The sequence below is a fragment of the Girardinichthys multiradiatus genome, chromosome 20 (assembly GCF_021462225.1).
Source record: "Girardinichthys multiradiatus isolate DD_20200921_A chromosome 20, DD_fGirMul_XY1, whole genome shotgun sequence".
Lineage (NCBI taxonomy): Eukaryota > Metazoa > Chordata > Actinopteri > Cyprinodontiformes > Goodeidae > Girardinichthys > Girardinichthys multiradiatus.
Window position 1 is genome coordinate 11,098,213 of NC_061812.1, and position 27,345 is coordinate 11,125,557.

Sequence of the window (27,345 nt, forward strand, 5' to 3'; positions counted from 1 at the left end):
TAAAATTATTGAGTTTATATGTGGCACGTGAATTACAATGCAGTTTCTAAACTATCAACAGGTAGAGAAACTTTGTTAGTTTTGTATTTCTGCCCTGTTTTAACAAACTAAACCAGTAGTAGTGAGGATGTTGTGCTGAAAGGAAGTGATTAGAAACAAATGTCTGTGTGTGAACTGCTGAAGATGGTAGTAACACCACCAAATGTTTGTGCAGTTATCAGCAAAGAATTAATGAACTTGTTTCACAATATGTTCTGCATGAATGTATATATATGTAATATAAGTATTACAGGTAGTACCTCTTCTTTAACCTTTTAATCTGCAAGGATTTGACATGTTTCAGCTTTCACCCTTGAACAAATGTTAACACCAAATGTTACAGAACGCAGAAATCCGGACGTTTAGCCTTAGTTTAATGAGCCTTTGTAATACATCTTTCAATGCAACAACAGTAAGCACTCTCAAAAGAGGAAAACAGATGACAAAAAGGAAAACAAAATGTGCATTGGAGGGTGGCATAACCCATGGTCTGAAAATAACATAATTTTAAACGAACAGAAAATAAGTGGCCTCTCAACATCTAGACAGAGATAATTATTTTTATATTCTCTGAGGAATGTCACATTGCCAACATGTCACCAAGCTTCTTCAGTTTCAAACATTTAGTCATAGAATCCCTATTTCAGTTTTAATGTGAGCCAGGAAAAATAAACAAATGTTTTAAAAGGCATTTAAAGCGTGACCTTCATGCTCTAAACATTTTGTAAATGTTTATGTGGGTTTGAGCAGTAAAGACTTAACTTTAAACATAGGAAAGGCTATCACTATGTGAATATGAGTTTAATTAAGTTTATGTTTAAGTTGATTTTAAATAAGTTTAATAAAAAAACACCAATAAGAAAACAGTCCTCATATTTACATTTGCAGGACAACAGAAGTCGTCAGTACACTTAACATGAAGTTGTCCCTGTTTGAGACACTGACAGCAAATATCTAGCCTCACATAATGATTTCATTACCTGACACAATGACTGCAAGTCTTACCTAGCTTAAGTTTTGGCAGCTGATATTGCCAAAGGAAACAGCCTGTCATCACCAGAGACAGAAGAAGGAAGAAGACCAAACCCAGATGGGCCCACTTCACCTTCATCTTCTTGGTTTTTGAGAGTCCTTTGAATGTAACACTAGCTGCTGCTGCTGCAGGAGCAGGAGGAGCAGTCACAACCGGAGTTGTCTTATAGAACAGAAAACAGACACAGAACAACACATGGCAAGTTAGCTTTGAATGTGTGACATTTTGTTATCTTGAGCCATCCATTAACAGAGCTTCATCTATCTGTAATTTTACCTTTAAACTAGATGTCTTGCTTCATTTGGATTTCAGATGTAAAATTTGTCAGATATTCTTGTCAGTGCGTTAAATGAAAGTAGTTCCCGTTGCACTCAGCAGAACTCACCACCTGATGCTTCAAAGGCCAGACCAGAGCAGGATTAACAGAGATAGAAATCTTCTTAACCCTCACTCAACATCATAAATGTTTGCTATTTTAACTGTCCAAAGGCGGTAAATGGTTTCCCATGGAGGTTTTCCTGAGCAGTAGAAAGGCACAGACATAGACTCTCATCTCTGATTTTTCACTAACTATGCTGTAATCCTGCACCATCGTTGCTCCCGTTCCTCACAATTCAATTTCCTCTCTAGAGTCCATAGTCTGTTGACATCATAATCCCCAGATTTACTCCACCAAAGCGGCCGGGGGAGTCTTAATCTCTAATCCCTGTGAATCAATTCACTCTAGTCAAGCTTTGCCTTGTGGAGCCCAGCAGTAACTTCAGCTGACATGGCAACCACTCAGGCCAACATGAGTTTTGATGGGGTGTCAGGATGAGTCTGTTTGCCAAAGCATATTCTAAAAAGTACAATCACTCGGGTTCAGCAAATTCAGGCCAGCTGGATTATGCAATTTGGGAACCAAGGGGGAATTCAGATAATGACAAAGGAAAACATGTGCTTCAATCCTTAAACGCCATCACTGGCAGCTGTAACTACCATGCAGACTCTGCCACAGCTACAACATTCTAATAGCATGGTGACTGTTATGGTTTGACTTATCATTGTAATAATTTGATAGATCAGTGCCATATTGAAACTGAGTATGATTTATTACTGAATTTCAAATCGACATAGTGTTTTTTGTTTGTTTGTTTTATATCATCTATAAGAGGAAATTTACACACAAAATATGACTAGCCTATAAATTTTTTCAAATACTTTTTATTGGCATCCTTAAAGAGATGACTCAGATATTTACAAATACGTATACACCTATCTTTTAATTAAAACAATTTTTTTCCATACATGCACTTTTGATGATGTGCAACAATAGAATTGTGCATTGAAGATTTTAAATAAAACTGTTAGATTTGACATTTGGTGATTACTTGTGTTTACATTTATATTAGTCATTTGCTGGTTGTTAACTGTGTTTGAACTGGTACTAGAAATATACAGCTCCTTTCCTTGGGCTGTCAGCAAAAGAACTAGGTAACAGAAAAAGTTAACACAATCAGTATTTTCAGAATTATCAACTTGTAAATATTTTCTCTGTTATGTGTATTTTCCAAGAAAATGGTGTTCCCAGAACCATCCAACACTCTCACTAAATGGGTTCTATACTGGGTTCTACTTGCTTTATACTGAGAAACTCAATGTAACTAAACTTTCTCCAACCTAATTTGGAAAAGAGAGGAATGACTCATTGCGCTGTGGGGCTTTAAGATCTGATATTCAGGACTGGAACCTTGATGTAACAATGGTCTGTTTAGTGCTCTCTACCTCAGCAGCAACAAAGCAATCATTTTGACTACTGTTGTGTTTAAAAAATGTTATTTATGCTTTGACTTCTTATAGGATGAAATATTGCCATTAAAAACTTGCAAATCATTTACAACACTGGTGCCGGATGCCTTGCTTCGATTCCAGTCCAGTTTCAGAAAGTAGATTTTTATCCGACAAACCTGTGTCTCCTAATGAAAGTCAACTTGCTGAAACACTGCAGCAATGAATGATGACTACAAAGTCAACATGGTGTGCAAGTTCATTCAGCTAATGCCACCTTTATGAAAATTGAGTTTGGTGTACTGTGCCTTGTAAAAGTATTCATACCCCTTGAACCTTTTTGTTCATGTTATTTTATGTATATTTTATGTGATAGTCAATCACAAAATAGTGCATCATTGTGTGGTGAAAGGAAAAGTATACATACTTTACTTTTTTATTTTTACAAATAAAACTATTAAAGGTGTGGCATGCATAAGTATTCGGCCACCCCGAGTCAGTACTTTTACAGCTATTAGCTGCAATTACAGCTTCAAGTCTTTTAGAGCATCCTCCAACAACTTTGTACATCTAGAGACTAAATATTTTGCTCATTCTTCTTTGCAATGTGGCTCAAGCTCAGTCAGACAGGGTGGGGAGCATTTGGAAACATCACTCAAGTCCCTCCATAGATTCTCAGTTGGATTTAGGTCTGGACTTTAACTAGTTAATTCTAATACATAAATATGCTTTGATCTAAACTATTCTATTGTTACCTTGGTTGCATGTACAGGCTGTCCTGCTGAAAGATGAACCTCTGATCCAGTCTCATGTTTTTCATATCATCTAATAGACTTTCTTCCACAACATTCCTAAATATAGCTCATCCATCTTCCTATCAATTCCGACTATCTCACCTGTCCCTGCTGAGGAAAAGTATTTCTACAGCATCATGCCGTCACCATCATATGTCACCATGAGAATGTTTTCAATTTGTTGTGGAGCATCAGTTTTCCTCTGCACACAGTTTGTATCTGGGCTAAGTTTAGGTTTGGTCTGAACTAACCAAAACACCTTGTTCCACATGTTTGCTGTCTCCCCTCAATTCTACATAGCAAACTTTAAACTGGACTTCTTAAGCTTTCTTTGAACAAAGGTTTTCCTCTTTGTCAACAGTTGTCAACAGATTATTGCACCTGAGCTGTTCATCTCCTCCAAAGTTGTCTTGGTTGCCTTTCTGATCATAGCTCTGCTTGCCTGGCCTGGGGGTTAAGGTGGATGGATATATTTTGGTTTAACTGCAGTTGCATGATATTATCTGATGGACTGAACCATCCCCCTTGAGATGTTTAATGTTTTAACAAGATTTAGTAGATGTTTTAGCAGGTTTTACGACCTACCATTGCCTTAAACTTCTCCACACGTTTATCCCTGACTTTTCTGCTGTATTCCTTAGTCTTCATGATGCTGCTTGCTCACTAATGTTCTCTAATAAACTTTTGGAGCTTTCACAAAGTGGCTGAATTGATTTTAAGATTAAATTACAAATATGTATTAGTTATCTTTTGACCATTCGTCTTATTGGTTGCACTAGATTTTTTTAGGGCTATCAGAGTAAGGTGGTGAGTAAAGTGTATGCATGCCAAATTTACCGAATTGTATTTGCAAATAGAATTTAAAAACAGTGCATCATTTCCTCTTAGGCACTGATTTCACTGTGTGCGGTGAGAAGCAGTTCACTGCAGGAGACCCCTCCAGAACTGACTGTGGTTGAGCTGGGCTCTCCTAAGAATAGTTAGGGGGAAGGTAACAGAGTGTCAAGAAGGCTTTGAGTCTTGGCCCAGACGTGGACAGGTTTTAAAGGAATATTCCCCCATTACACAGATATGTAACGGGCCAGAAAGGTTCTAAGGAATTTCCTCCTATCCAGGGAGACATTTTTGATTTTATGGTGGAAAAATATGGACCAAAAAGCACAGAGTGCATCAATGAATGGGTTAAAGATTTTAATTTTCCTGCAGCAGGTTCGTTTAGTCTTTAGTCATTAATTTCAATCTGTAGTCCAACTTTTCTTTATTTTTCTTTACTTTGCTTTATCATACAACTGCAAAGTACTTTTAAAAATGTTTTTGGCATCATTTAAAGCATTTCTAAGCATCTTGCTGCTAAAATGTGCCATAAAATTAAAACTTGCCTAGCCTAATTTTGTCGTTCTATCACAAAAAGCCCAGTTAAAACTACTATGGATTTTGTGTTTGTAATGTGACAAACTGGGAAAAGGTTTAAGGGACATGAAAATGTTTGCAAACTACTGGTATGGATGGGATTTGTCATAATGGTAAATGGGCTTAATACTTTCTGTGGAATTGATACCATACCACCATTTCATGTTTATTTATATAGCGCTTAAAAAAACAACAAATCATTGACAAAAGTGCTGTAAAATAGGTAAAGCACACGGCAGAGATAAATTAGACCGCATGTCTCAGCACTGGACAGAATGGGCTTTCTCATCTCACCTTTACTTTTAACAAAAGACACCCATCCTCTGTGATACAGTGTCAACAAGTTGCATTCAATTCACATACTGATTTCCAAGATTGCTCTTATGTGTTTCGTTGTCCGATGAGCTAACCCTTCCCTCCTACTTCCCTATTTCTAAGGGGATTGCTCAATCCAGCTCTCCATCCAACGGGTCCGGACTTTCCTAAACCTGGAAGGTCTTACTAAGAAGGTTTACTGGAAAATCTGTTTAAGCTGGTGTCGAGAAATTACACGCCTAACCTCTAACAGCCTGCATCCAAAAGTCTTGCCCTTCTTCAAATGGTGGTCTGGACGACCAAGTAGCCCACAGCAGTCATCCACAGAATAGTCACTTCTGTTAATGGCTGCTCATTCCCTATTTTACAACTTGCAAATGGTATATGGGTTAGGTTGATTTTAGTGGCTCGGCACAAGCCCCAAGGGCATTGTTTTATCAAGTTTGGCTTAAGGCAACCTACAAAACCTCCTAAAATCATTTGGAACCAGGCAACAAGACTTTTTTCCACCAACAAAAAACCCCAAAAAAAGGTGACTCAAATAATTGACTGTCCACAATAAATCTAGAATTTTATATGCTTTCTTTAATTAGTAATGCTTTTGCAGGGGTCAGTAAAAGCTTAAAAATCAGCAAAACTTAATAATTTGAATAATAGGTTGAGTTAATTGATTTGTTTCTATCTTTCCCTAATGCTGAAACTGGTAAGGCTGAAGAGGCTTTGGAGACGGAGGCTCACCATGGATGTGAATGGAATGATTTATTTAGTAGGCAACTAGTGATTTTCTACTTGGCTGAAAGGCCAATCTTCAGTTCTCTTCCTCTAAGTGGACAGGCGCTGATGCTCGGGGTTTCAATGGTCAAGTTGGAAAACATTTAAAAAATTTAAAAAACAGGAACTTTGTTGGCATATGTTTCAAAAGCCAGTAGCTTCCAGAGGCTGAATAGTTGAAGGAAACCTTTGAGGTTTCCTTCAACCTCAGATAGTCCTGAACTAACTGAGGTTTCCTTCAACCTCAGTTAGTCCTGAACTAACTGAGGTTAGTTCAGGACTTCCAGTAGCTTGAAACTTAGAGAAATCAGTTGTTCACTGACCAAGTTCACTTCAGTTGTCTTGGTATAAATGCAACAGATGAAATTCAGATTCTCAATTTTGAGTTGCAGCTCTTCTCAGGGCACATGGGTTGATCCTCATAATGCAGAATTTACTAGCGGGGCTGTTTTTCGACCTTCACGACTCCCGCTCCCTTCCTGGTGCCATGACTTTTGCCTGTTTTTTGAACTTCAGACTGACAAAAAACAGTGTGCACCTGGCTTCTCGTTTCTCGCTCCCATGCTTGTTATGACTTGAGCTTACTCGTTGACCTTCCATCTGGCTCCCAGACCATGGTGCTCTTTATCTGCTCAGCCTCAAGCTTTCTAACACAATATTTCTCTGCTTCTTGCTCTCACACCAGTTACAGCTAAAACAAAACATCACTTCATTTTTATTCATACACCACAATTGATTAACATTACCCCTTTTCATTACATTTAATAATTGAAGAAAAATAGAAAATTATACATTTTTTTTGATTATACTTGTAGTTTTAACTTCTGAAAAAGATAAGACAGTCACAGTTAATGTCTGACTCCATACAGGCCTCCTCAGTCCTCAGTTCCAGAGTGCAAAGATATACTCATTTTACTGTTTACCGTTTCATATCCTCATTATTTATTTGATAGTCTAAAGATTAGGCTCTCATTTCATCATATGTGATTGTGGTTAAACTCAATCATAGTGATACACTTCTGCAAAAGAAAGAAGAATTAAAACATACACCAAATGGGCCCCCAGGCTTTATAGCTTTAAAATGTGAACATTTACTGCTGTATATCTCATTGATCTAATTATGAGGGTTTAATTCATTTCTACATGGATACATGGACGGATCTCACCTTATTTTGACATGTGGTACGTTACCATGCAGACCTCTGAAAATGATCTATTTTACTGATTATAAATTAGCATCATTAGCAGAACCTTCAACAAGTTCAATGTGTGATCATTCTCTCAGTTTGCTCAATAAATACATTTTTAATGCTTGGTATAGTTGGTCCAGTGCTCACTCATGTATGTTGTTGGTTATTAAGTATTATGTTAAGATGCAGGAAGTGTGAAAGTAAACACTGATCCTGGTTGCATAATCCCTGCAGGGAGAACAGCATCTGGCCCATTTTTCCAGAACATGGACTCACTTCCAACCACCAGCGCTCTAATCATTGCAGATGGTTGATGTGTTTTTATTTAAATGCATAGTTAGTACATTTAGCACCAAGGTTTTGCATCTGTTTGTGTGTAAGAGTGTGTGCATCTGGGTGAGTGCATGAAGATTGTTAAGTGTGTGCTTTTACCTGCGTTTGAACCCCATCCAGCGAGGTTTGCGGAAGATTTTTACTCCCCGCTTTGCCCATGTTGCTAGGGCAGAAGCTGCTATATGAAAAGCAAAAACAAGTACTGTAGTTATTAACTCATTGAAAAATTATATATTAATACCTAAAGAGTGCCAAGTCTTAAACATGCCATTTATCCTGCAGCTATATTAGCAGGATATTTGCTGGAGCAGTGTAATAATTTTGCACAGAGGTTCTCAAAGTTTTACCACCCAAGAAAATATTAGGATCTCCAAACCCTCCATTATAACAGACATTACAGCAGCACAAGCTTACAAGCTCTTTTTTTATATCTGACATAAATGGGCAAACAGACCATTTCTGTGTTTTTATGTTATTTTCTGTTTGTTGCAATTTTAGCTCTTTGGTAGTATTCTGTCCTCATTTTTCCAAATAGGAAACCCAACAGTTTCCCACACAAAGTGCTGAGTGATGCACTTCATGTTGGCTTGCTGCATTTTCTTATAAAACAACAAAGAACAAAACCAAATCAAATCCACCTGTGGTGCATGTTGTTTTTGAAAGATGCAGTCATGAATAAGATGATTTTTCATATTTGAAAACAGAACCATAGAATCCACCCTGAAATCTTGGGTCTACTTTTGCTCTACAACTGAATTCAAGAAAATTCAATTGAAAACTTTTAGGATAACGTGTATTAAATTTCATCCTGCCATGTTTGACAGGGGTTTCCAAAAAAACCAAAAACCTCTCCTCTTCACATATTTTTCAAACTAATTTGATACCCTGCTGAGACTGTGTGCCATCTCTTTGGCTATCAATGCTTTTTTACAGTTTTGATCTACATAGTCTAAAAAGGTAAGACAAAAACATACAAAACTGATAGACTCATACCAAAAAAGCCTGAATGCTGAAAATGAATCAAAAGGTATTTCAATGTGTTTCAGTTCAATGGTGTGCACAGTTATGCAACCGGCCTATTGCACCTTTTTTTTTCTTATTGATACATTTATTTCCTTTTCAGTTGAGCTTTATTGGAAAATGTCACATTTCAGAGTAATATGACCAAGCTACTGTGAGCCAGTTGTTTGTCTTTAAACTCTGGTCAAACAATCTTTCCAGGCAAAATTTCAATACCAATATAATTTGTAAAACACATGTAAAGTACAAGCAGCTTTCATATATATATATATATATATATATATATATATATATATAAAATGAGAGATATTGTCAATAGTAAAAAACTGAAAAAAAGCACAGGAAACAAACAAATGGTGGAAAGGAGAATGGTGTGTACCTTCAGCTGAGCAAAACAGTAATTGAAAGAATTTTACTCCTTACCTGATCTCTTTCTAACCAAAATAAATCCTGAACAGAAGTACTCCAGTCATAAACCACGTTTTTCCTGAAAAGACATAGTTGTAACAACAGCTTAAAAACATGGTGTTAATTCACATCAAACAGGCGTCACAGTGAGATTGATTATTTTTGTTTTTTTGCTTTTTTTAAGCAAATGGATATATTTACCCAAATGACCACATAGGCACATGACAGTATGCTTTTCAAGTTATTAAAATGGAGCGATGGCCCGTCTAAAAGAAACTATGATAGAAGTAAGTTGCCTCCGCGATTATTTCTTTCCAGTTTAACAAGATTGTTTTTGTTTTGATTTTTAAGGTTGACCTAAATAGAAAGTCATCAAATGAAAATTCCCAGTAGATTAACAGGTGTGTCATGATTTGCAGATGTTTGAGTTTTGTTTTGGGTTTTGCCTCTGATCATTATTGCTTTTGTTCTTCAGGTGGTGTATTATAATTCTTTCCTTAGGTTTATATTACCACTTATTCTTGTATTCTGGTCATGGTGCATTTTGTTCTGTTACATCTGTAAGATTCTTTGGTTTCATAGTTTCCTTGTATCTTTGTACAGCGCCATTTATCTTTTAGTTACCTCTGCCTGTCAGTCAGCATGTAATCAGATTCATTCAGTCCACGTGTGCCATGCCAATCAGTCTTCTGTTTCAGCTGTGCCATGCAATATATATACTCTTCTGTTCTGTTTGCTATTTGTTGGTTTATACAGTTTGTTCATGATTCATGCCCATGTTAACTCCTGCTTTTTATCTATGTTCGATGCCTTGTTCATCTCAAGCCTGCCTTTAAGTTTTTGTTCTTTTTCATTAACCTGTACTGCTCCTGCCTGGCTGTCTGCAATTGGGTCCTACTTCTAGAAGCCATCTTGAAAAGGAGGAGATGTTGGAATGACTTTTAATCAATCTATGATTCTTGTCCAGAGGATCTGTGTGGACAGGCCGATTCTAAAATACATGAAACATATTTAAAGTCTTTGTAAATATGTTCTTTTGTTCGTTTTATGATGAACGATTTACTGCTGAGGTTGCAAGACATTAAGAATCATTCAACAAAAGGTTTGGCCTAAATTAAGCACTTTAAAATTACTCTAACTAGGAAAGCATTCTGAATAATTGATTCAAAAGCTCATTGGGGTAGAGTTCAGAGAACTATACGAAAGCCAAACACAGCACAATAGCAATGTTGATTCTTTGTCAGAGGAAGTGTAAGAAGAATCTTAGGGGTGTTTTGTTACTTGAGTTTTGTTTCTGTTATAAATTTTCTTTTTTTCCATTTTAAGTTTGAGAATTTTTGATTTTCATACCACTTATAACCACCAACACCTATAAAAGCCTTAATTATCTTTTTTGAATTTTTAAATAAAAGATAAACCTCAGTAGTTGGAAAATAATAAAATAATAAAATGGGACCTAGACCAAACCTAAACCACTGCCAGTTACACCCTGCATCACAGTATGTCGTTCTATCTCATAGTTTCTACATGTTGATTGCTCACACCAGCTTCCTCCCTTCTACCAATCTTTTGTCTTTCAGCAGCACCTAAACCCCAGCCAGAAATCATCTGGGTTCCCTCTTTATTTTACTCCTCCTAAACTGAATGAATTAATTAGTTGCCAATTTAATCTTCAATGCAGATGATTTTTTTTTGTGCCATAGAAGGATGCACAACTATCCTACTAAAAGTTTTCCTTCCTCACACGTTTCAAAAACACAAATTTGTTTAGAATTGGCTGTGAACCAGTGATTTTGAATGAATGACAAAACTCACATCTTTGCTGAAAGATCAATAATTTGTCAGTTTAAACAAATATAATTACCAGCAAAGTCTTATAAAGGTCTTTAAAAAAGTATTTTAATTGTCTTTTAAGGGAATGAGGTTTTGCACAGTCATAATAAAATGTTAAGGCAATAATCTGCAAAATAGCAGCTTATACGTGTTAGTATTGTCAAGAAGGTGGAGTGGACCCAAGTGCAGACAGGCAGAGATGCAGTGGAAAAAAAAGTTTTAATAAAAAAGCAAAAAATTATAGATAGGCATGAGGTGACAAGCAAAACACTTGAGCAGGCATGGCATAGCATTAACAGACAGTATAATCCAGCAAGGAGCATACAAAGTAAACGAGTAAGCATAGTGCAGAGCACAGGTCTGACCAGGAGGGTGATAGGTATGACACAGGTGGGCTGAATGAAGTTGATTAGAAAATGTCTGTGGTAGAGACTGATGACCAAATGAGCTAAACAGAAATGCAAGGAAACAATCTTAAAGTAACAGAACATAAACTAAAATGCGTTATGAATAGAATACAAGAATTATCAAGGAACTAACCCTAAGGAATGAACTGAAGCACCGCGTCGAAAACTATATTCCTGATCAGAGAAAAAACCCAAAACAAAATTCGAACAAATACAAATCATGAAAAGTACTCTAGAGAAATTGTTGTACAAAGAATGTTGGCATGTATTCTAATACTCATCCGCAAAATACCTTCATTAGTAACAATGCTGCACCGAAATATATATACAGGTCCTTCTCAAAAAATTAGCATATTGTGATAAAGTTCATTATTTTCTATAATGTAATGATGAAAATTTAACATTCATATATTTTAGATTCATTGCACACTAACTGAAATATTTCAGGTCTTTTATTGTCTTAATACGGATGATTTTGGCATACAGCTCATGAAAACCCAAAATTCCTATCTCACAAAATTAGCATATTTCATCCGACCAATAAAAGAAAAGTGTTTTTAATACAAAAAACGTCAACCTTCAAATAATCATGTACAGTTATGCACTCAATACTTGGTCGGGAATCCTTTTGCAGAAATGACTGCTTCAATGCGGCGTGGCATGGAGGCAATCAGCCTGTGGCACTGCTGAGGTCTTATGGAGGCCCAGGATGCTTCGATAGCGGCCTTTAGCTCATCCAGAGTGTTGGGTCTTGAGTCTCTCAACGTTCTCTTCACAATATCCCACAGATTCTCTATGGGGTTCAGGTCAGGAGAGTTGGCAGGCCAATTGAGCACAGTGATACCATGGTCAGTAAACCATTTACCAGTGGTTTTGGCACTGTGAGCAGGTGCCAGATCGTGCTGAAAAATGAAATCTTCATCTCCATAAAGCTTTTCAGCAGATGGAAGCATGAAGTGCTCCAAAATCTCCTGATAGCTAGCTGCATTGACCCTGCCCTTGATAAAACACAGTGGACCAACACCAGCAGCTGACACGGCACCCCAGACCATCACTGACTGTGGGTACTTCACACTGGACTTCTGGCATTTTGGCATTTCCTTCTCCCCAGTCTTCCTCCAGACTCTGGCACCTTGATTTCCGAATGACATGCAGAATTTGCTTTCATCCGAAAAAAGTACTTTGGACCACTGAGCAACAGTCCAGTGCTGCTTCTCTGTAGCCCAGGTCTGGGGAATGCGGCACCTGTAGCCCATTTCCTGCACACGCCTGTGCACGGTGGCTCTGGATGTTTCTACTCCAGACTCCGTCCACTGCTTCTGCAGGTCCCCCAAGGTCTGGAATCGGCCCTTCTCCACAATCTTCCTCAGGGTCCGGTCACCTCTTCTCGTTGTGCAGCGTTTTCTGCCACACTTTTTCCTTCCCACAGACTTCCCACTGAGGTGCCTTGATACAGCACTCTGGGAACAGCCTATTCGTTCAGAAATGTCTTTCTGTGTCTTACCCTCTTGCTTGAGGGTGTCAATAGTGGCCTTCTGGACAGCAGTCAGGTCGGCAGTCTTACCCATGATTGGGGTTTTGAGTGATGAACCAGGCTGGGAGTTTTAAAGGCCTCAGGAATCTTTTGCAGGTGTTTAGAGTTAACTCGTTGATTCAGATGATTAGGTTCATAGCTCGTTTAGAGACCCTTTTAATAATATGCTAATTTTGTGAGATAGGAATTTTGGGTTTTCATGAGCTGTATGCCAAAATCATCCGTATTAAGACAATAAAAGACCTGAAATATTTCAGTTAGTGTGCAATGAATCTAAAATATATGAATGTTAACTTTTCATCATGACATTATGGAAAATAATGAACTTTATCACAATATGCTAATTTTTTGAGAAGGACCTGTAGTCACTTTTGTGAGATATGAATAAAATTATTTTAATATTCAGATGAAGATGATGTAGACACATTTAGAAAGACGACTTAATGAGCAAGCGCTTAAAAAATGGTGCAATAAAATAACTTTGTGGTTGTTGCCTCAGCAGATGTTATTGGTCGGGGCCAGTACTAGCTATTGGGGAGAAAAGCAATCTTGCTTCAGAAAACGTTTTGTGATTAAGTTGCCATTTGACCTGCAGTTATTTATCTTCTGAAAAGACTATTCCTTTGTTACACATTTCTATTTAATGTCTAATACCTTGTTGAATTGACATGAACATTGCGTATATTCCAGCATGAAATACATTTTGATGACTGCAATTTGTTTTTGTTATGTGAATTTGCATGCTACTGAGGATGCGGTGCATGGCGTAGCAGTGGCAACCCATATAAGGAGGTCTTAGTCCTTGACACAACCATCTCAGGTGTGAGTCCCAACCATGGAGACCTATGCTGCTATCCTCTCTCCACCCTACTTCCTGTCTGCCTACTTAAAAAAAAGAAATTAATTAAAAGCCACTAGTGCTGCAAGAAAAAAAAACTGTCATACTCTGTGTTTGTCTTCTTAGGACATTACTTAGATGTGAGTTCCTTATTTTTTATAGAAAGGGAATACACTGCATACATTTTATGGTGTAGAAATTTGCATGTCAAAGCTCAAATTAGTATCAAGGAAATTGTAAGCCATAGCACTGTCCTCTGTTGACACTACTTTGATCAGACTGGTTCACTGTCTTGAAGAAGCATGAGATATATTTTTCATGCCTGATGCATATGGTCTGGAATGTGACTGTCTTTACCTATTATGGAGGATTGCTCATGTTCTCATTTAATCCTGCTGAGAAACACGAAAAATACGATTGCTGTTTGCCTTACATGTCTTGATCTGTAAAACAATTGAAACTCCATTGGTATTCATCACTAAGCTAAAACCTGCTCTAACACTTCAGTATGCTATAAGTTGTGATATAAATAATCTTGCTCACTCTGCTTACAGAGCAGGTAAAAGTGCTGACCAGGCTGCATTGCCAGTGTAATGCCTGATCTTCCATGGTGTTGCTGCTGAAAAGAACACTTTCAGATAGATATTTCTCATGACAGTTACAGTATTAGGCAGTTAACATTTAAATTTTGTAGTTTTTTTCTCCACTGGCAGCAGTACCCAGCTCAGACTCAGCCCTTTTAACCTGGACATGGCAAATAAATTTAGAAAAATCTTTGCAGTAAGTTACTTGTTTTCAGACATTATTTTGCCTTTCATTTTGTATAAATAAATGTTCATCTGATTTCATTGTGAAACAAAGAAAATGCTCTTAACTGCAATTTCAGACCAACAATTTATACTGTAATACAGTGGGTACGGAAAGTATTCAGAACCCTTTAAAATGTTCACTCTTTGTTTCATTGCAGCCATTTGCTAAAATCAAAAAAGTTCATATTATTTCTCAACAATGTACACTCAGCATCCCATCTTGACAGAAGAAAAACTGACACGTAGAAATGTTTGCAAATTTATTAAAAAAGAAAAACTGAAATATCACATGGTCAGAAGTATTCAGACCCTTTGCTCAGTATTGAGTAGAAGCAGCCTTTTGAGCTAGTACCGCCATGAGTCTTCTTGGGAATGATGCCACAAGTTTTTCACACCTGGATTTGGGGATCCTCTGCCATTCTTCCTTGCAGATCCTCTCCAGATCCGTCAGGTTGGATGGTGAACGTTGGTGGAAAGTCATTTTTAGGTCTCTCCAGAGATGCTTAATTGGGTTTAGGTCAGGGCTCTGGCTTGGCCAATCAAGAATGGTCACATAATTATTCTGAAGCCACTCCTTTGGTATTTTAGCTGTGTGCTTGGGGTCATTGTCTTGTTGGAAGGTAAACCTTCGGCCCAATCTGAGTTCCTGAGCACTCTGGAAAAGGTTTTCTTCCAGGATATCTCTGTACTTGGCCGCATCCATCTTTCTTTCAATTGCAACCAGTCGTCCTGTCCCTTCAGCTGAAAAAAAAAAACATAGCATGATGCTGCCACCACCATGTTTCACTGTTGTGATTGTATTGTTCATGTCATCAGACCAGATAATCTTATTTCTCTTACTCTGGGAGTCTCATGTGTTTTTTGGCAAACTCTATGCGGGCTTTAATATGTCTTGCACCAAGGAGTGGCTTCCGTCGGGCCACTCTGCCATAAAGTCCTGACTGGTGGAGGGCTACCGTGATAGTTGACTTTGTGGAACTTTCTTCCATCTCCCTACTGCATCTCTGGAGCTCTGCCACAGTGATTGTTGGGTTCTTCTTTACCTCACCAAGGCTCTTCTCTCACAATTGCTCAGTTTGGCTGGATGGCCAGGTCTAGAAAGTGTTCTGGTTGTCCCAAACTTCTTCCATTTAAGGATTATGGAGACCACTGTGCTCTTAGGAACCTTGAGTGCTGCAGAAATTCTTATGTAACCTTGGCCAGATCTGTGCCTTGCCACTATTCTGTCTCCGAGCTCCTTGGACAGCTCCTTCGACCTCATGATTCTCATTGGCTCTGACATGCACTGTGAGCTGTGAGGTCTTATATAAACAGGTGTGTCTCTTTCCTAATCAAGTCCAATCAGTTTAATTAAACACAGCTAGACTCCAATGAAGGAGTAGAACCATCTCAAGGAGGATCAGAAGAAATGGACAGCATGTGAGTTAAATATGAGTATCACAGCAAAGGGTCTGAATACCTATGACCTATGTGATATTTCAGTTTTTCCTTTTAAATAAATTTGAAAAAATGTCTTTCTGTTTTTTTTGGGATGGGATGCTGAGTGTACATTAATGAGAAATAATATGAACTTTTTAGCAAATGGCTGCAATGAAACAAAGAGTAAAAAATTTTAAGGGCTCTGAATACTTTCCGTACCCACTGTATATCACGTGTTTATGTACCATCAACATGTGTGTGGATCTCATAATTATTTTTGGGATTGTAATAATTTTGTGATTTACAAAGTTCTTTTTTCAGAGTGTACTAGATGCTCAACACAACTTCAGTGAGTTATAAAAACAAAAATCATGTGAAAATGGTTTAATTTATTGTGGGTTTTCTAATCAACTGGGCCCCGTATTCACAAAGAATCCTAAGAGTAAAAGTAACTCCTAGTGACGTCATTCTATGAAAAATCTTAGAATTTCTCGAATTGTAAGATTTTTCTTAGAATTACAGTGCCTTGCGAAAGTACTCGCCCCCTTGAACTGGTCACCCTCTTGCCACATTTCAGGCTTCAAATATAAAGATACAAAATTCATTGTGAAGAATCAACAACAAGTGGGACACAATCGTGAAGTGGAATGAAATTTATTGGATGTGTCAAACTTTTTTAACAAATAGAAAACTGAAATGTGGGGCGTGCAATATTATTTGGCCCCTTTACTTTTAGTGCAGCAAACTCACTCCAGAAGTTCAGTGAGGATCTCTGAATGATCCAATGTTGTCCCAAATGACTGATGATGATAAACAGAATCCACCTGTGTGTAATCAAGTCTCCGTATAAATGCACCGGCTCTGTGATAGTCTCAGGGTTCTGTTCAAATCGCAGAGAGCATCATGAAGACCAAGGAACACACCAGGGAAGTCCAAGATATTGTTGTGGAGAAGTTTAAAGCCGGATTTGGATACAAAAAGATTTCCCAAGCTTTAAACATCCCAAGGAGCACTGTGCAAGCAATCATATTGAAATGGAAGGAGTATCAGACCACTGCAAATCTACCAAGACCCGGCTGTCCCTCTAAACTTTCATCTCGAACAAGGAGAAGACTGATCAGAGATGCAGCCAAGAGGCCCATGATCACTCTGGATGAACTGCAGAGATCTACAGCTGAGGTGGGAGAGTCTGTCCATAGGACAACAATCAGTCGTACACTGCACAAATCTGGACTTTATGTATGAGTGGCAAGAAGACAACCATTTCTCAAAGATATCCATAAAAGTCTCGTTTAAAGTTTGCCACAAGCCACCTGGGAGACACAGCAAACATGTGGAAGAAGGTGCTCTGGTCAGATGAAACCAAAATCGAACTGTTTGGCCACAATGCAAAACGATATGTTTGGCGTAAAAGCAACACAGCTCGTCACCCTGAACACACCATCCCCACTGTCAAACATGGTGGTGGCAGCATCATGGTTTAGGCCTGCTTTTCGTCAGCAGGGACAGGGAGGATGGTCAAAATTGATGGGAAGATGGATGGGGCTAAATACAGGACCATTCTGGAAGAAAACCTATTGGAGTCTGCAAGAGACCTGAGACTGGGACAGAGATTTATCTTCCAACAAGACAATGATCCAAAACATAAAGCCAAATCTTCAATGGAATGATTCACAAATAAACGTATCCAGGTGTTGGAATGGCCAAGTCAAAGTCCAGACCTGAATCCAATTGACAATCTGTGGAAAGAGCTGAAGACTGCTGTTCACAAACATTCTCCATCCAACCTCACTGAGCTTGAGCTGTTTTGCAAGGAAGAATGGGCAAGAATGTCAGTCTCTCGATGTGCAAAACTCATAGAGACAAACCCCAAGCAACTTGCAGCTGTAATTGCAGCAAAGGGTGCCGCTACAAAGTATTAACGCAAGGGGGCCGAATAATATTGCACGCCCCACTTTTCAGTTTTTGTTTTGTTAAACAAGTTTGACACATCCAATAAATTTCATTCCATTTCACGATTGTGTCCCACTTGTTGTTGATTCTTCACAAAAAATTAGAATTTTATATCTTTATGTTTGAAGTCTGAAATGTGGCAAGAGGTTGAAAAGTTCAAGGGGGCCGAATACTTTCGCAAGGCACTGTAAACCTAAACCTGTTAAGCCGATACCCCAGAGGGGCAGCCAGCCCCACGGACCCAGGAGGTGGTGTCCTTCATTCCGGGGTGGAGACAGGCAGACACAGAATTCAAGGAGAGTTCATTTAAATTGGTTAATTTTCTGCCATGGAACCCACTTTCACTTGTTTTTTGTGGACAGCGGCAAAAAAAATTGGTTTTAACTTTGGAGCTGGGTCTTTTTTTCTTCGGTTAGCACCATTTCACCACTTTCATTCCTATGACAACTGAATGTAAACTCAACTGTATCTCTTTTAAGCAAAAATTAAGTATTTACTAATTTGTTAACAATCAAAGTAAGAACATGCATCAACACAATTGCTCAAATTACATTTTCACACAGTCATGGTAGCCTGACCCTCTATCATTTCTGGGATTTTAATATAAAAACAACCCTTAGAATACAAAGGAAATGTGCCTTTTTGACTCTCTTTTAAAATTGCTTGAGATTTTAGATCAAATAGAGAATAAATAGAAACAAATGTTTATGTATTCATTGTAAAAACCACTTGCATTTCTTTTAGATCATTCATTCATCCACCCATTGTCTTTATCCGCTTATCCTTGCAGGGTTGTGAAGATGGCTGGTGCCTATCTCAAGGGGTTATTGGATAGGTCGCCAGTACCTCACAGGACAACACAGAAATACACAGGACAAACAACCATACATACACACACACTAACCTAAGGAAAATTTAGAGAGACCAATTTACCAACAGTCATGTTTTCCTACTGTTACCTGGACAGAACCTACGCATGCACTAGGAGAATATGCAGACTATAGACCGTGCAACCTCTTTCAGATCATGTAGTTTAGAAATGTTAAAAGTAGTAAACTACTTCAAATTTGATCTTTACTTTTCATAGTATCTGGGATTTGTTGGGACCCCAGCCAGGGTTACTAAATGAAAGGCCAGTACGAACTTTTCTGGAACTTTCTTACTTAATGCGATTTATTTCTGGAAATAAATCGCGTTAACCTACTTCCAGCACAGCCAGGAAAAGGGGTAACAGCTGACTTCCCGTGATGTCACTGTCCAAATAAAATCACCGCTTTTGCAACGAGCTGACCTCTTCCACGCAGGTCCCCAAAGGAACTGGACGGAGGGACATAGTGCGCTAATGTCTCTTTGTTCGCAAAATAATATTTCCTTAAATATAATTTTACTATTTCCATAATATTTAAAGAAATATTATTTTAATAAATAAAGGCAGCAAATTAAACACCGTTGAGAATTGGTCATACACAAGGTTGGTTTTATTCAGCAAATCATTCTTTAAAATATTATTTTATTAAAGTAATATTTTATCTGATCTTGTATTGTGAATGGTTGTCTAAAGGTATATCAATTATTGCCTAAGTTAGTTCCAAGACTAACTTAACTTCACTTCCAGATTCTTCAAGATAATCCTTGGTTCTCAAACATAAATAACATTGCATAGTAATGTTGCATCACTCTTTTTGGTCATGGTTTTTAACCATCTTTAATCAACTTGTTTATATTGTATATAGCCCATTAGTCTTCATTATTCTTTAATTCTGCTTAGTAGTTTAGTTGGATTATTTTAGCATAGTGAAGAGTTTGTTGATTGAAATATGTTTGACTTTGAGTTGACTTATTTTTGTTAATAAATTCTTGTATTTTAAGAAATTGTGTGAATTCATTCCATGTGTGTGCAGAGTTTTGCTGTTCAATAATGCCAGAGCTTGGCTCATCCCTTTCAATTTTGTCCTAATACCACCGCCTTATTGGGCTGGTATTCACAGGACAACCCTTAACAGACCGAAATATTATTTAATAAAATATTTAAATATTAAATATTAAATAATATATTCATATTCATAATTACTACAGATTTTACTGGTGGATTGCAATTAAACCAAAGTGAAGTACATGGATTTGGTCATTTATTGAATAGGTAATTATTTTGGTAACAGATGTTTATTACTTTATGAATTATGGGAAAATGGCTGGAAATTAGGATGTTCACAAAGGGCAAATTTGTTTTTGATTGATTTTGATCTAAAATAAATTGTAATATATTACCTAAATATTTTTTCTGAAGCATAATTTAGAGCAGTACATTTACTTGTAAAATAACTTAATTTAAATTCTTTAGTTATTCCTTCACTTTAATTTGTGTTTTTGAATCCTGTTTATTTGATAAAGATGTCAAATATTTTTTTCTGAGATATTTTTATATCTAATAATCTAAATGATTATTCTGGTGAGTTCTGTGGTAATGGAATGAATAATTACCTTTTTCGCTTTTAAACTTATGTTGATCTTGCCCTGCACTGCAGCAGTAACCCAGTTTCTTTTGAGGTTCATGAAAAATTAATTTCATCACTCAGTAATAAAAACAATGTCCCGCGGTATTCTCAGTTTTCCTCCATATATGCTTTTTACGTTGCAACCTGCTGGGTCGTGATGTGCGTGCAAAGCATTTTTAAATTCTATGCACTGTTGCAAGCTTTGAGGGGGCATGAACCGGTACAGAGTACTGCACAACGGTAAATACTGTTTAGGTTTTAGCTGCCAATTTGGAGAGACAGTTTGGAGGTTTAAAATACCTTGTGCAGGTTTACACAATGTGGAACTCTGATGAAGTTTAAGTTTGAGGAAAGAGACTGATAATTCATATTTCACTACAACTGATTAAGCCAGAAGAATGTCCAGTAGCTTCAAGGTGTTATTCCTTATAGGAAATATTCAGAATAGAGGGTAATTATGGGATCAGATGCTGCCATGTTGAGACAACAATAACTAAAGTGTCGACTGATCAGATGCAAACAAGACAAGGACTGTAATAAATCTATTAGCCTTAATAATTTGCAGCTCTGAAAAATATTAATAGAATGTTAATTTTAAGTTCTTGTTACTCACATGTTTTTTGGCACCTATTTTCTATTTAGTAATTTAGTGACAATTTGAAACACTAGGCAACAATATTCTCTTAGCATCATCTTTTTAATATTATGTTTGTATGTCAGGTCAGCTACAACTGGCTTCTCAGTCTACTCCCAGTCGAAGTCTAATTACTTTAATTTGAGACAATAATAGGAATAGCTGTTATGCATTCAACATACAAATAATAAAATGCAATATTGAGGTTGATCAGTTCAGAATCAACATAAGCATATAAAAACTAAAGCATAGTTGTAAATGAGATAATGCGCCATGAACACAAAGCAGCTAGAATATAATCTGTGGGAAAACACGTTATATAAACTGAATAAAGGATTTTTTTTCTAGGGCAGGGAGCCTTCTAAACTTGTTAATTCCTTGTCCACTTACCTCACACTCAGAATTTGTTCACTGTTTTGGCCTCTTCTTCATCAAACTGCAACAAGCAAAAATATTCCACTTCAGTCCCGTCTGTGTTTGGGAGCTTGAAAGCAGATCCTAACAGATGTTAGTATCATGGCTATGGCTAAATCCTGCTCGTATCAAACCCAGTATTCTGGATTATCTATCTCAGCCAATGGGCACATCTGTTCATGCAACAAAAATAGGTGCTCTGTTAATGTGTGCAGACGGGAGATCTTGGGTGCATATTTCTTTATCTTCTTTTGCATGACATCTTACAAAAACAAGTAGTCATAACAAAACTAAGGTTAAACTTAAACATGTTAATACTTTTTAACGAAAGGGAATCTGCACAGACCTTTGCTTGGAGCATATTTTTTAAACTTCTCAGTTTATAGGAAACACATCTACCAAAAAAAGACTACATAAAACATCTTAATGTGTACCTGTCAAGATGTGGGGTTTGTTGGTTCTGTTCCTGTCTGTTTTGTCCTGCAGCTATCCACCAGAGCGCCTCCTGCTGTCAGCTGCTGGCTGAGCACTCTTCCTCCTGCTGCACCTCTTCACAGGTGCAGCACATCAGATGGAATCAGCCTGGCAAAATAAAGAGGCTGGAAGCCAGTCACTCTTCGCCTGAGTGTTAACTGTCACTGGTAACAACAAGCCACTTCTTGTTATTTCTGAGTATTTATTCTAGTTCTAGTTACCTCTGAGCCAAGCCTGAGCTTTCTCCTGAGCTTCTTGTGTTCTTCTTCCGCTAACCTTTGTTCCCGCGTCTCCCCTCTTCAAGGGTTTCCCTCACACCAGCCCGGATTCCGTATGATCTGAATCCGAGCCATGTCTATAAAGACAATCCTCTTTGAAGGGACAACATCTATATTTGTCTAAGTAGTGGCATCTCTTCTTACCGGATTCTGATGATCATTTGTGGACTCACCTTTTCCGTTCCAAGCTTCTTGTGGACTCTGGATCATACCTCCATGACTGGCTTCCTCCTGTCTGCACTACCTGGCCGCCCAGCATCGCAGCCATCCGAGCCCTCTGGATTGCACTTCCGCTGCAGGCAAGCAGACCACGATCATTCTCCGGACATCTCTCACTGCCGGATCATTCTCCAAACACCCAGTAAGCCTCTCATTGTTTATCCTCATCCACCAACTTCTCCAACTTACCTTCCTTTCTGTTCCAGAGCTCCCGGTCTTTCCGCATTGCTGTTTCCCTCCGGACCTGAGTATTTGTTCATTACAATTCATTGTACAATAAACCCATTTAACTGATCTATTTGCTCCTGAGAGTCTTTTCTGCATGTGGGACAGAAATATCCCCAACGTCTTAGATTCAGTAAGGCCACCCAAGCTAAGTCTGCAGAGGTTTTCACTGGGTAATGTCATGATCCACAAATGTTAGGGTATTGGTCTTCTTTTGGGTTTATGTTTTGACCTTTTTCTTGCTGTTCATTATGTTCTTTAGGTCTTGCCTTCTTTAGTTAATTTCTTCTCATTATTGTTAGTAAATTGTTGTCTTTTTATTTCACTCCTTTGTGAATTAGTTTCTGAGTTATTCTCATTTTCTTTGTACATTTAGAGTTATTTCTGTAGGATCTCTGTTAGATATTCTCCAGGTTTTCTTGTACCTCTGTTAAGCTCTAATTATGCTTCTTGTCCACTGGCTCTGTTTAGGCCGCGCTGTTGGCCCACTGCAAACTTCACTCGACATGACCGAATAATCAAGCAAAGATTTGGACCCAAGTAGGCAGGAGCTTTAGAAGGTTCCAAGTGATCAGCGCTGTTTATCAGCAGCTCCTTATTACCCCCGGTTTCCCATTGTGATGACTTGAGGTGGACAATTATTTTAAGGACTGGCTAGAGTAATGGGGGAGTTTTTACCGCATTGGTGATTTTGGTGTAGCCTATTGAGACTGACCAACAAAAATTTCTGGCAGAGATCTCAGCTCCCAGATGTCACCAGCACTGGCAACCATGCCTTTGGCACCCAGCTCCAACCTCTTCCAAATCTCCACCGCCACCTGTTTCAACACCTCCTGTAGCAACCTCACTCTCTCACCTTAACAGTTTGTGTTGGGGATGTGAGGGGTCTGTGGAGATGTTAGCTGCCCATTTCCTGACCCTAGACCTTTACAAGTGCAGGATGGACTGAAGGTCAGCCCTGATGATCCTCTCTGCAGACCTAATTGATTTTGCAGTCTGGACCTGTCCTGTTTTGTGGATGAGCCAAACCAGACAGTGATGGATGTGCACAGGACAGACTGAAAAATGGCAGTGTAGAAGATGACTAGCAGCTCCTGTAGAAAGTTGTACTTCTTGAGTTGCTGCAGGAAGTACAGTCTCTGCTGGGCCTTCTTCCGAACAGTGGCTATGTGTGAGGACCATCTCAGGTCCTGAACAAGGGTGGTTACTAGGAACCGGAAGTGATCCAAAGTAGACATCCTCAACAGTGTTGTTGAAGTGAGGGGAGGCAGTGTGGGTGAGTTTTCCCAAAGTCCACCGTAATCTCTACAGTTTTGAGTGGGTTAAGGTCCAGGTGGTTCTAAAAGCACTAGTGGATTAGCCGGTCCACCTTCTGTCTATATGCATACTCGTTATTGTCTTAGATCAGACCAATTACAGTGGTGTCATCTGCAAATTTCAGAAGTTTCAAAGACAGGTCTGCTGAGGTGCAGTTGTTTGTGTACAGGCAGAAGAACAGTGGGGAGAGAACATACCCCTGGTGGGGTCATGGGGCTGAGTGTTCTTGTGCTCGAGAAGATGCTCCTCAGTCTCACCTTTGCTGCCGGCAGTCAGGAAGCTGGTGATCCATTGACAGGCGGAGGCTGGAAATGTGAGCTGGGGATGCCTGGGTTGATGGTGTTTAAAGCTGAGCTGAAGCCCACAAACAAGATCCTGGTGTACGTCCCTGGGTGGTGAGGTGGTGTAATACAAAAACCAAATAAATTAAACATTTGATTTATACATATAATCGTAAAGGGAACACATTTTGATTTGTTGAACTATTAAATCACAGAAATCCTTTTGAGGTCCCTGCTGCATTGGTTCACATGCACAAACATATTTCCGTGCTACCCCACTAACCTGATGTATCATGTTCCTCTAATGGATTTCTGAACTAATAGATACTTCCCACAAGACCGGACCGAAAGTAAGTGACTCTGGAAATGCACCAAGTTGATATTATACTTGTAATCATTGTTACATAGGAAATACATTACCAGCGGCTTTACCGTGGCTTTTATTTTTTTGTTGTTATTTTTGTGAACTGTCTTTTTTAAGTGCTTGGCTGCATTACAGAGACACTTTAAATGTTGTGTCCTTAAATAGGTACGAAGCAAAGATTGCTGTAATCGGTACAGAAGGTGGAAAAACTTTACATGTCAGTGGAGTTGCATTCACTCCCAGCAGTCACCTATATAGACATTGTGAATTATTTAATTCACAAAGAAGACCCTACGCTATGGAGAAACTACGGTCCTTGGAGTATATGGGCACTTTTAGCCTTTTTTTCAAGCACATGTGGTGCAACAAGAAGAAATGTGTACATGTACATTTGCACATCTACATTTTGAAGTTACTTTGTACACATGTAAATTTTATTACATTTTCTTTGTGTGAGATTGACAGCGTTTCATGTTTGTTATGACATACAAAAAGGCTTCTCACTGAACTATATCTAGTTATATGCTCATTGCTTGATCCAGTTTTTAGGACTAAGACTGTGTTAGTCCTGAACGTAACGTTACAACGTTAATTAACGTTACAATGTAATTGTGAGTACTTCAGTCCTATAAGATAGAAACAGTTTCTAAACATTCAGCATTGAAATGCATTGATCCTTATGGCTCTGGTAGTTGTTAACGGTATTATTCAAATAAACATAGCAGATTGTAACTCATGTAAGTCTTTATTTTCTAATCACAAAATTCAATTCAATTCAGTTTATTTAGATAGCGTCAATTCACAACACATGTTGTCTCAAAGCACTTCACAAAAGTCAGGTACATACATTCCAATTAATCCTAACCATTGAACACTGCAATCAGATTCAGTTATTTATTCAAATTGGATAAAAGGTTTTTCTACCTAAGGAAACCCAGGAGATTGCATCGAGTCAGAGATTTGTAGCAGTCACTCCTCCTGGATGAGCATGTAGCGACAGTGGACAGTCACTGGCGTTGACTTTGCAGCAATTCCTCATACTGAGCATGCATGTAGCGACAGTGGAGAGGAAAAACTCCCTTTTAACAGGAAGAAACCTCCAGCAGAACCAGGCTCAGTGTGAGTGGCCATCTGCCACGACCAACTGGCAGAAACAAAATTATTGCCCTCCACTGTGCTTTTCTGTGATAATGAGGAAATTAAAAGTGGAACAGATTCTTTAAAGGTTGTTACAGCATTGTCTGATAATGATCTACTATAATGAAATTTCTTTCAGGTGTGGAGTACTCGGTTAAATTAAACTCAAAGGTTATTGAGAAATGCTCACACAGCACAGGGTTATGTGAAAATATTGTTATGTCTTTACACTCAATGCCATATGTCTGCACAAGGTCCAGAGAATGAAGACAAAGGTGGGTAGGTTTATTAATGTTTTGTGCAAAGCCAATTGAGTCTAAGATAGCATTAAACGCTATATTTAGGCTATCACTTTCAGTGTCAACATGAATGTTAAAATCCCCCACTATAATAACCTTATCTGTATTTAACACTAAATCAGATAAAAGGTCTGAAAACTGATCTAAAAATTGAGAGTAAGGGCCTGGCGGATGGTACAAGATAACAAACAGAAGTGGTTTTAGTGCTTTGCAATTTGGATGAGGAAAATTAAGGATTAAATGTTCAAAAGAGTTGTAGCTATTGATTGGTCTGGGACTAGTCAATAAATTGGAGTGAAAGATGGTTGCTACTCCTGCTCGCCCAGTATTTCGAGGAATGTGAAAATTTCAATAATTAGTAGGAGTTGACTCATTTATAGTGTTGGGACCCACAGCCATGAGTTACAACAGGAAATGCGGAACGGACTTTTCTGGAACTTTCAAAATAAATTGCATTAACCTACTTCCGGCATAACTTAGTAATTGGGATAGCAGCGGACTTCCCATGATGCCACTGGCTGTATAAAAGCAACCTCCTTTCCAATGGTCCGATCTCTTCCACGCTGGTGATCATCGGGATAGGACGAGTCAAGCGCACTAATGTCTCTTTGCTGGCAAAAAGACATAAACTCTTCAAACTGGATCCAAGGGTGTCATACGATCATCGATCATATGCGCTAAGTTAAGTACTGATGAATTACTGTTGAAATAATCCGGTATTCATTCATAAAAAGGGGTAAATTAAGGTATAAGCATTGCTTACTTTCTCTCTGAGCCCTGCAGAAGCAAACTGTCCCAGAGAAGTCCCCAGTAGAGACGCTGTCTCTACAAGCCTAGTGGAGCGGTTTTCCCTGCCTGAGAGAAGGACAACAGGAGCCGCATCACCATGGTTACGGTAACGTGCAGTTTGGCCGGCCGACAGAACAGCCGCCACTCCCCACAGCTAAGGAGGTTAGCTGTAGCTAACCGTTTAAAGACTGTGGACGTTACTTCAAACTTCGCCACCTCGGACAACGTTCCTCACCACAGTTCATGAGGTTAAGTGTTTGGGCAGAATAATATAGAAGTGATTTAGATTGAAATGATCTAAACGTTTTTCATTTTATGAAGTTTGGCTTTGTTTGTGTTGAACTCAGCTATCTTGGTGCTAGCAGAATATCTGCAGCACACGTGTTCAGGTTGTTTTTTTTGTTTGTGTGTTTTTAAAGTTAAGACAAACTTTATTTTAAAGGGTGATTTTAAACACAGAAGATCGGCCATAACGCGCCATCCGCGCTTATGCATTTTAACTCTTTTATTGATGGTATTTTTAAAGGTGTGTGTTTGATTCTGGTG

The 27,345-nt window shown here is 38.4% G+C and overlaps 1 protein-coding gene and 2 long non-coding RNA genes across 8 annotated transcripts in view; 1 reads left to right on the forward strand and 2 right to left on the reverse strand.

The window, feature by feature from the left end:
* lactbl1b (lactamase, beta-like 1b) overlaps positions 1-22,220 on the reverse strand; it is a 43,147-nt gene extending 20,927 nt beyond the window's left edge. Inside the window, exons 1-6 of one of the 6 annotated variants that reach the window (XM_047346431.1) lie at positions 22,112-22,220; positions 21,851-21,998; positions 21,393-21,438; positions 9,096-9,159; positions 7,752-7,830; positions 1,045-1,234 (exon numbers count right to left, since the gene is read on the reverse strand). In XM_047346431.1, coding sequence (XP_047202387.1) covers positions 1,045-1,234; positions 7,752-7,811 — 250 coding nt within the window. In that variant the 5' untranslated portion in view covers positions 7,812-7,830; positions 9,096-9,159; positions 21,393-21,438; positions 21,851-21,998; positions 22,112-22,220. Of the gene's footprint in view, positions 1-1,044; positions 1,235-1,348; positions 2,300-7,751; positions 7,831-9,095; positions 9,160-14,049; positions 14,136-21,392; positions 21,439-21,850 lie in introns of those variants that run through there. The other 5 variants (XM_047346430.1, XM_047346434.1, XM_047346432.1 and 2 more) reach the window with 5 other exon arrangements.
* A 97-nt stretch (positions 22,221-22,317) lies between these two features.
* LOC124856176 lies at positions 22,318-26,832 on the reverse strand. Its single transcript, XR_007035270.1, has 3 exons — positions 26,774-26,832; positions 24,187-24,317; positions 22,318-22,461 (listed from the first exon to the last, which is right to left on the reverse strand). It is a non-coding gene; the product is annotated as an uncharacterized LOC124856176 (long non-coding RNA).
* Positions 22,399-22,681, forward strand: LOC124856177. The gene is made up of 2 exons (XR_007035271.1): positions 22,399-22,529; positions 22,594-22,681. It is a non-coding gene; the product is annotated as an uncharacterized LOC124856177 (long non-coding RNA).
* Positions 26,833-27,345: the final 513 nt, after the last annotated feature.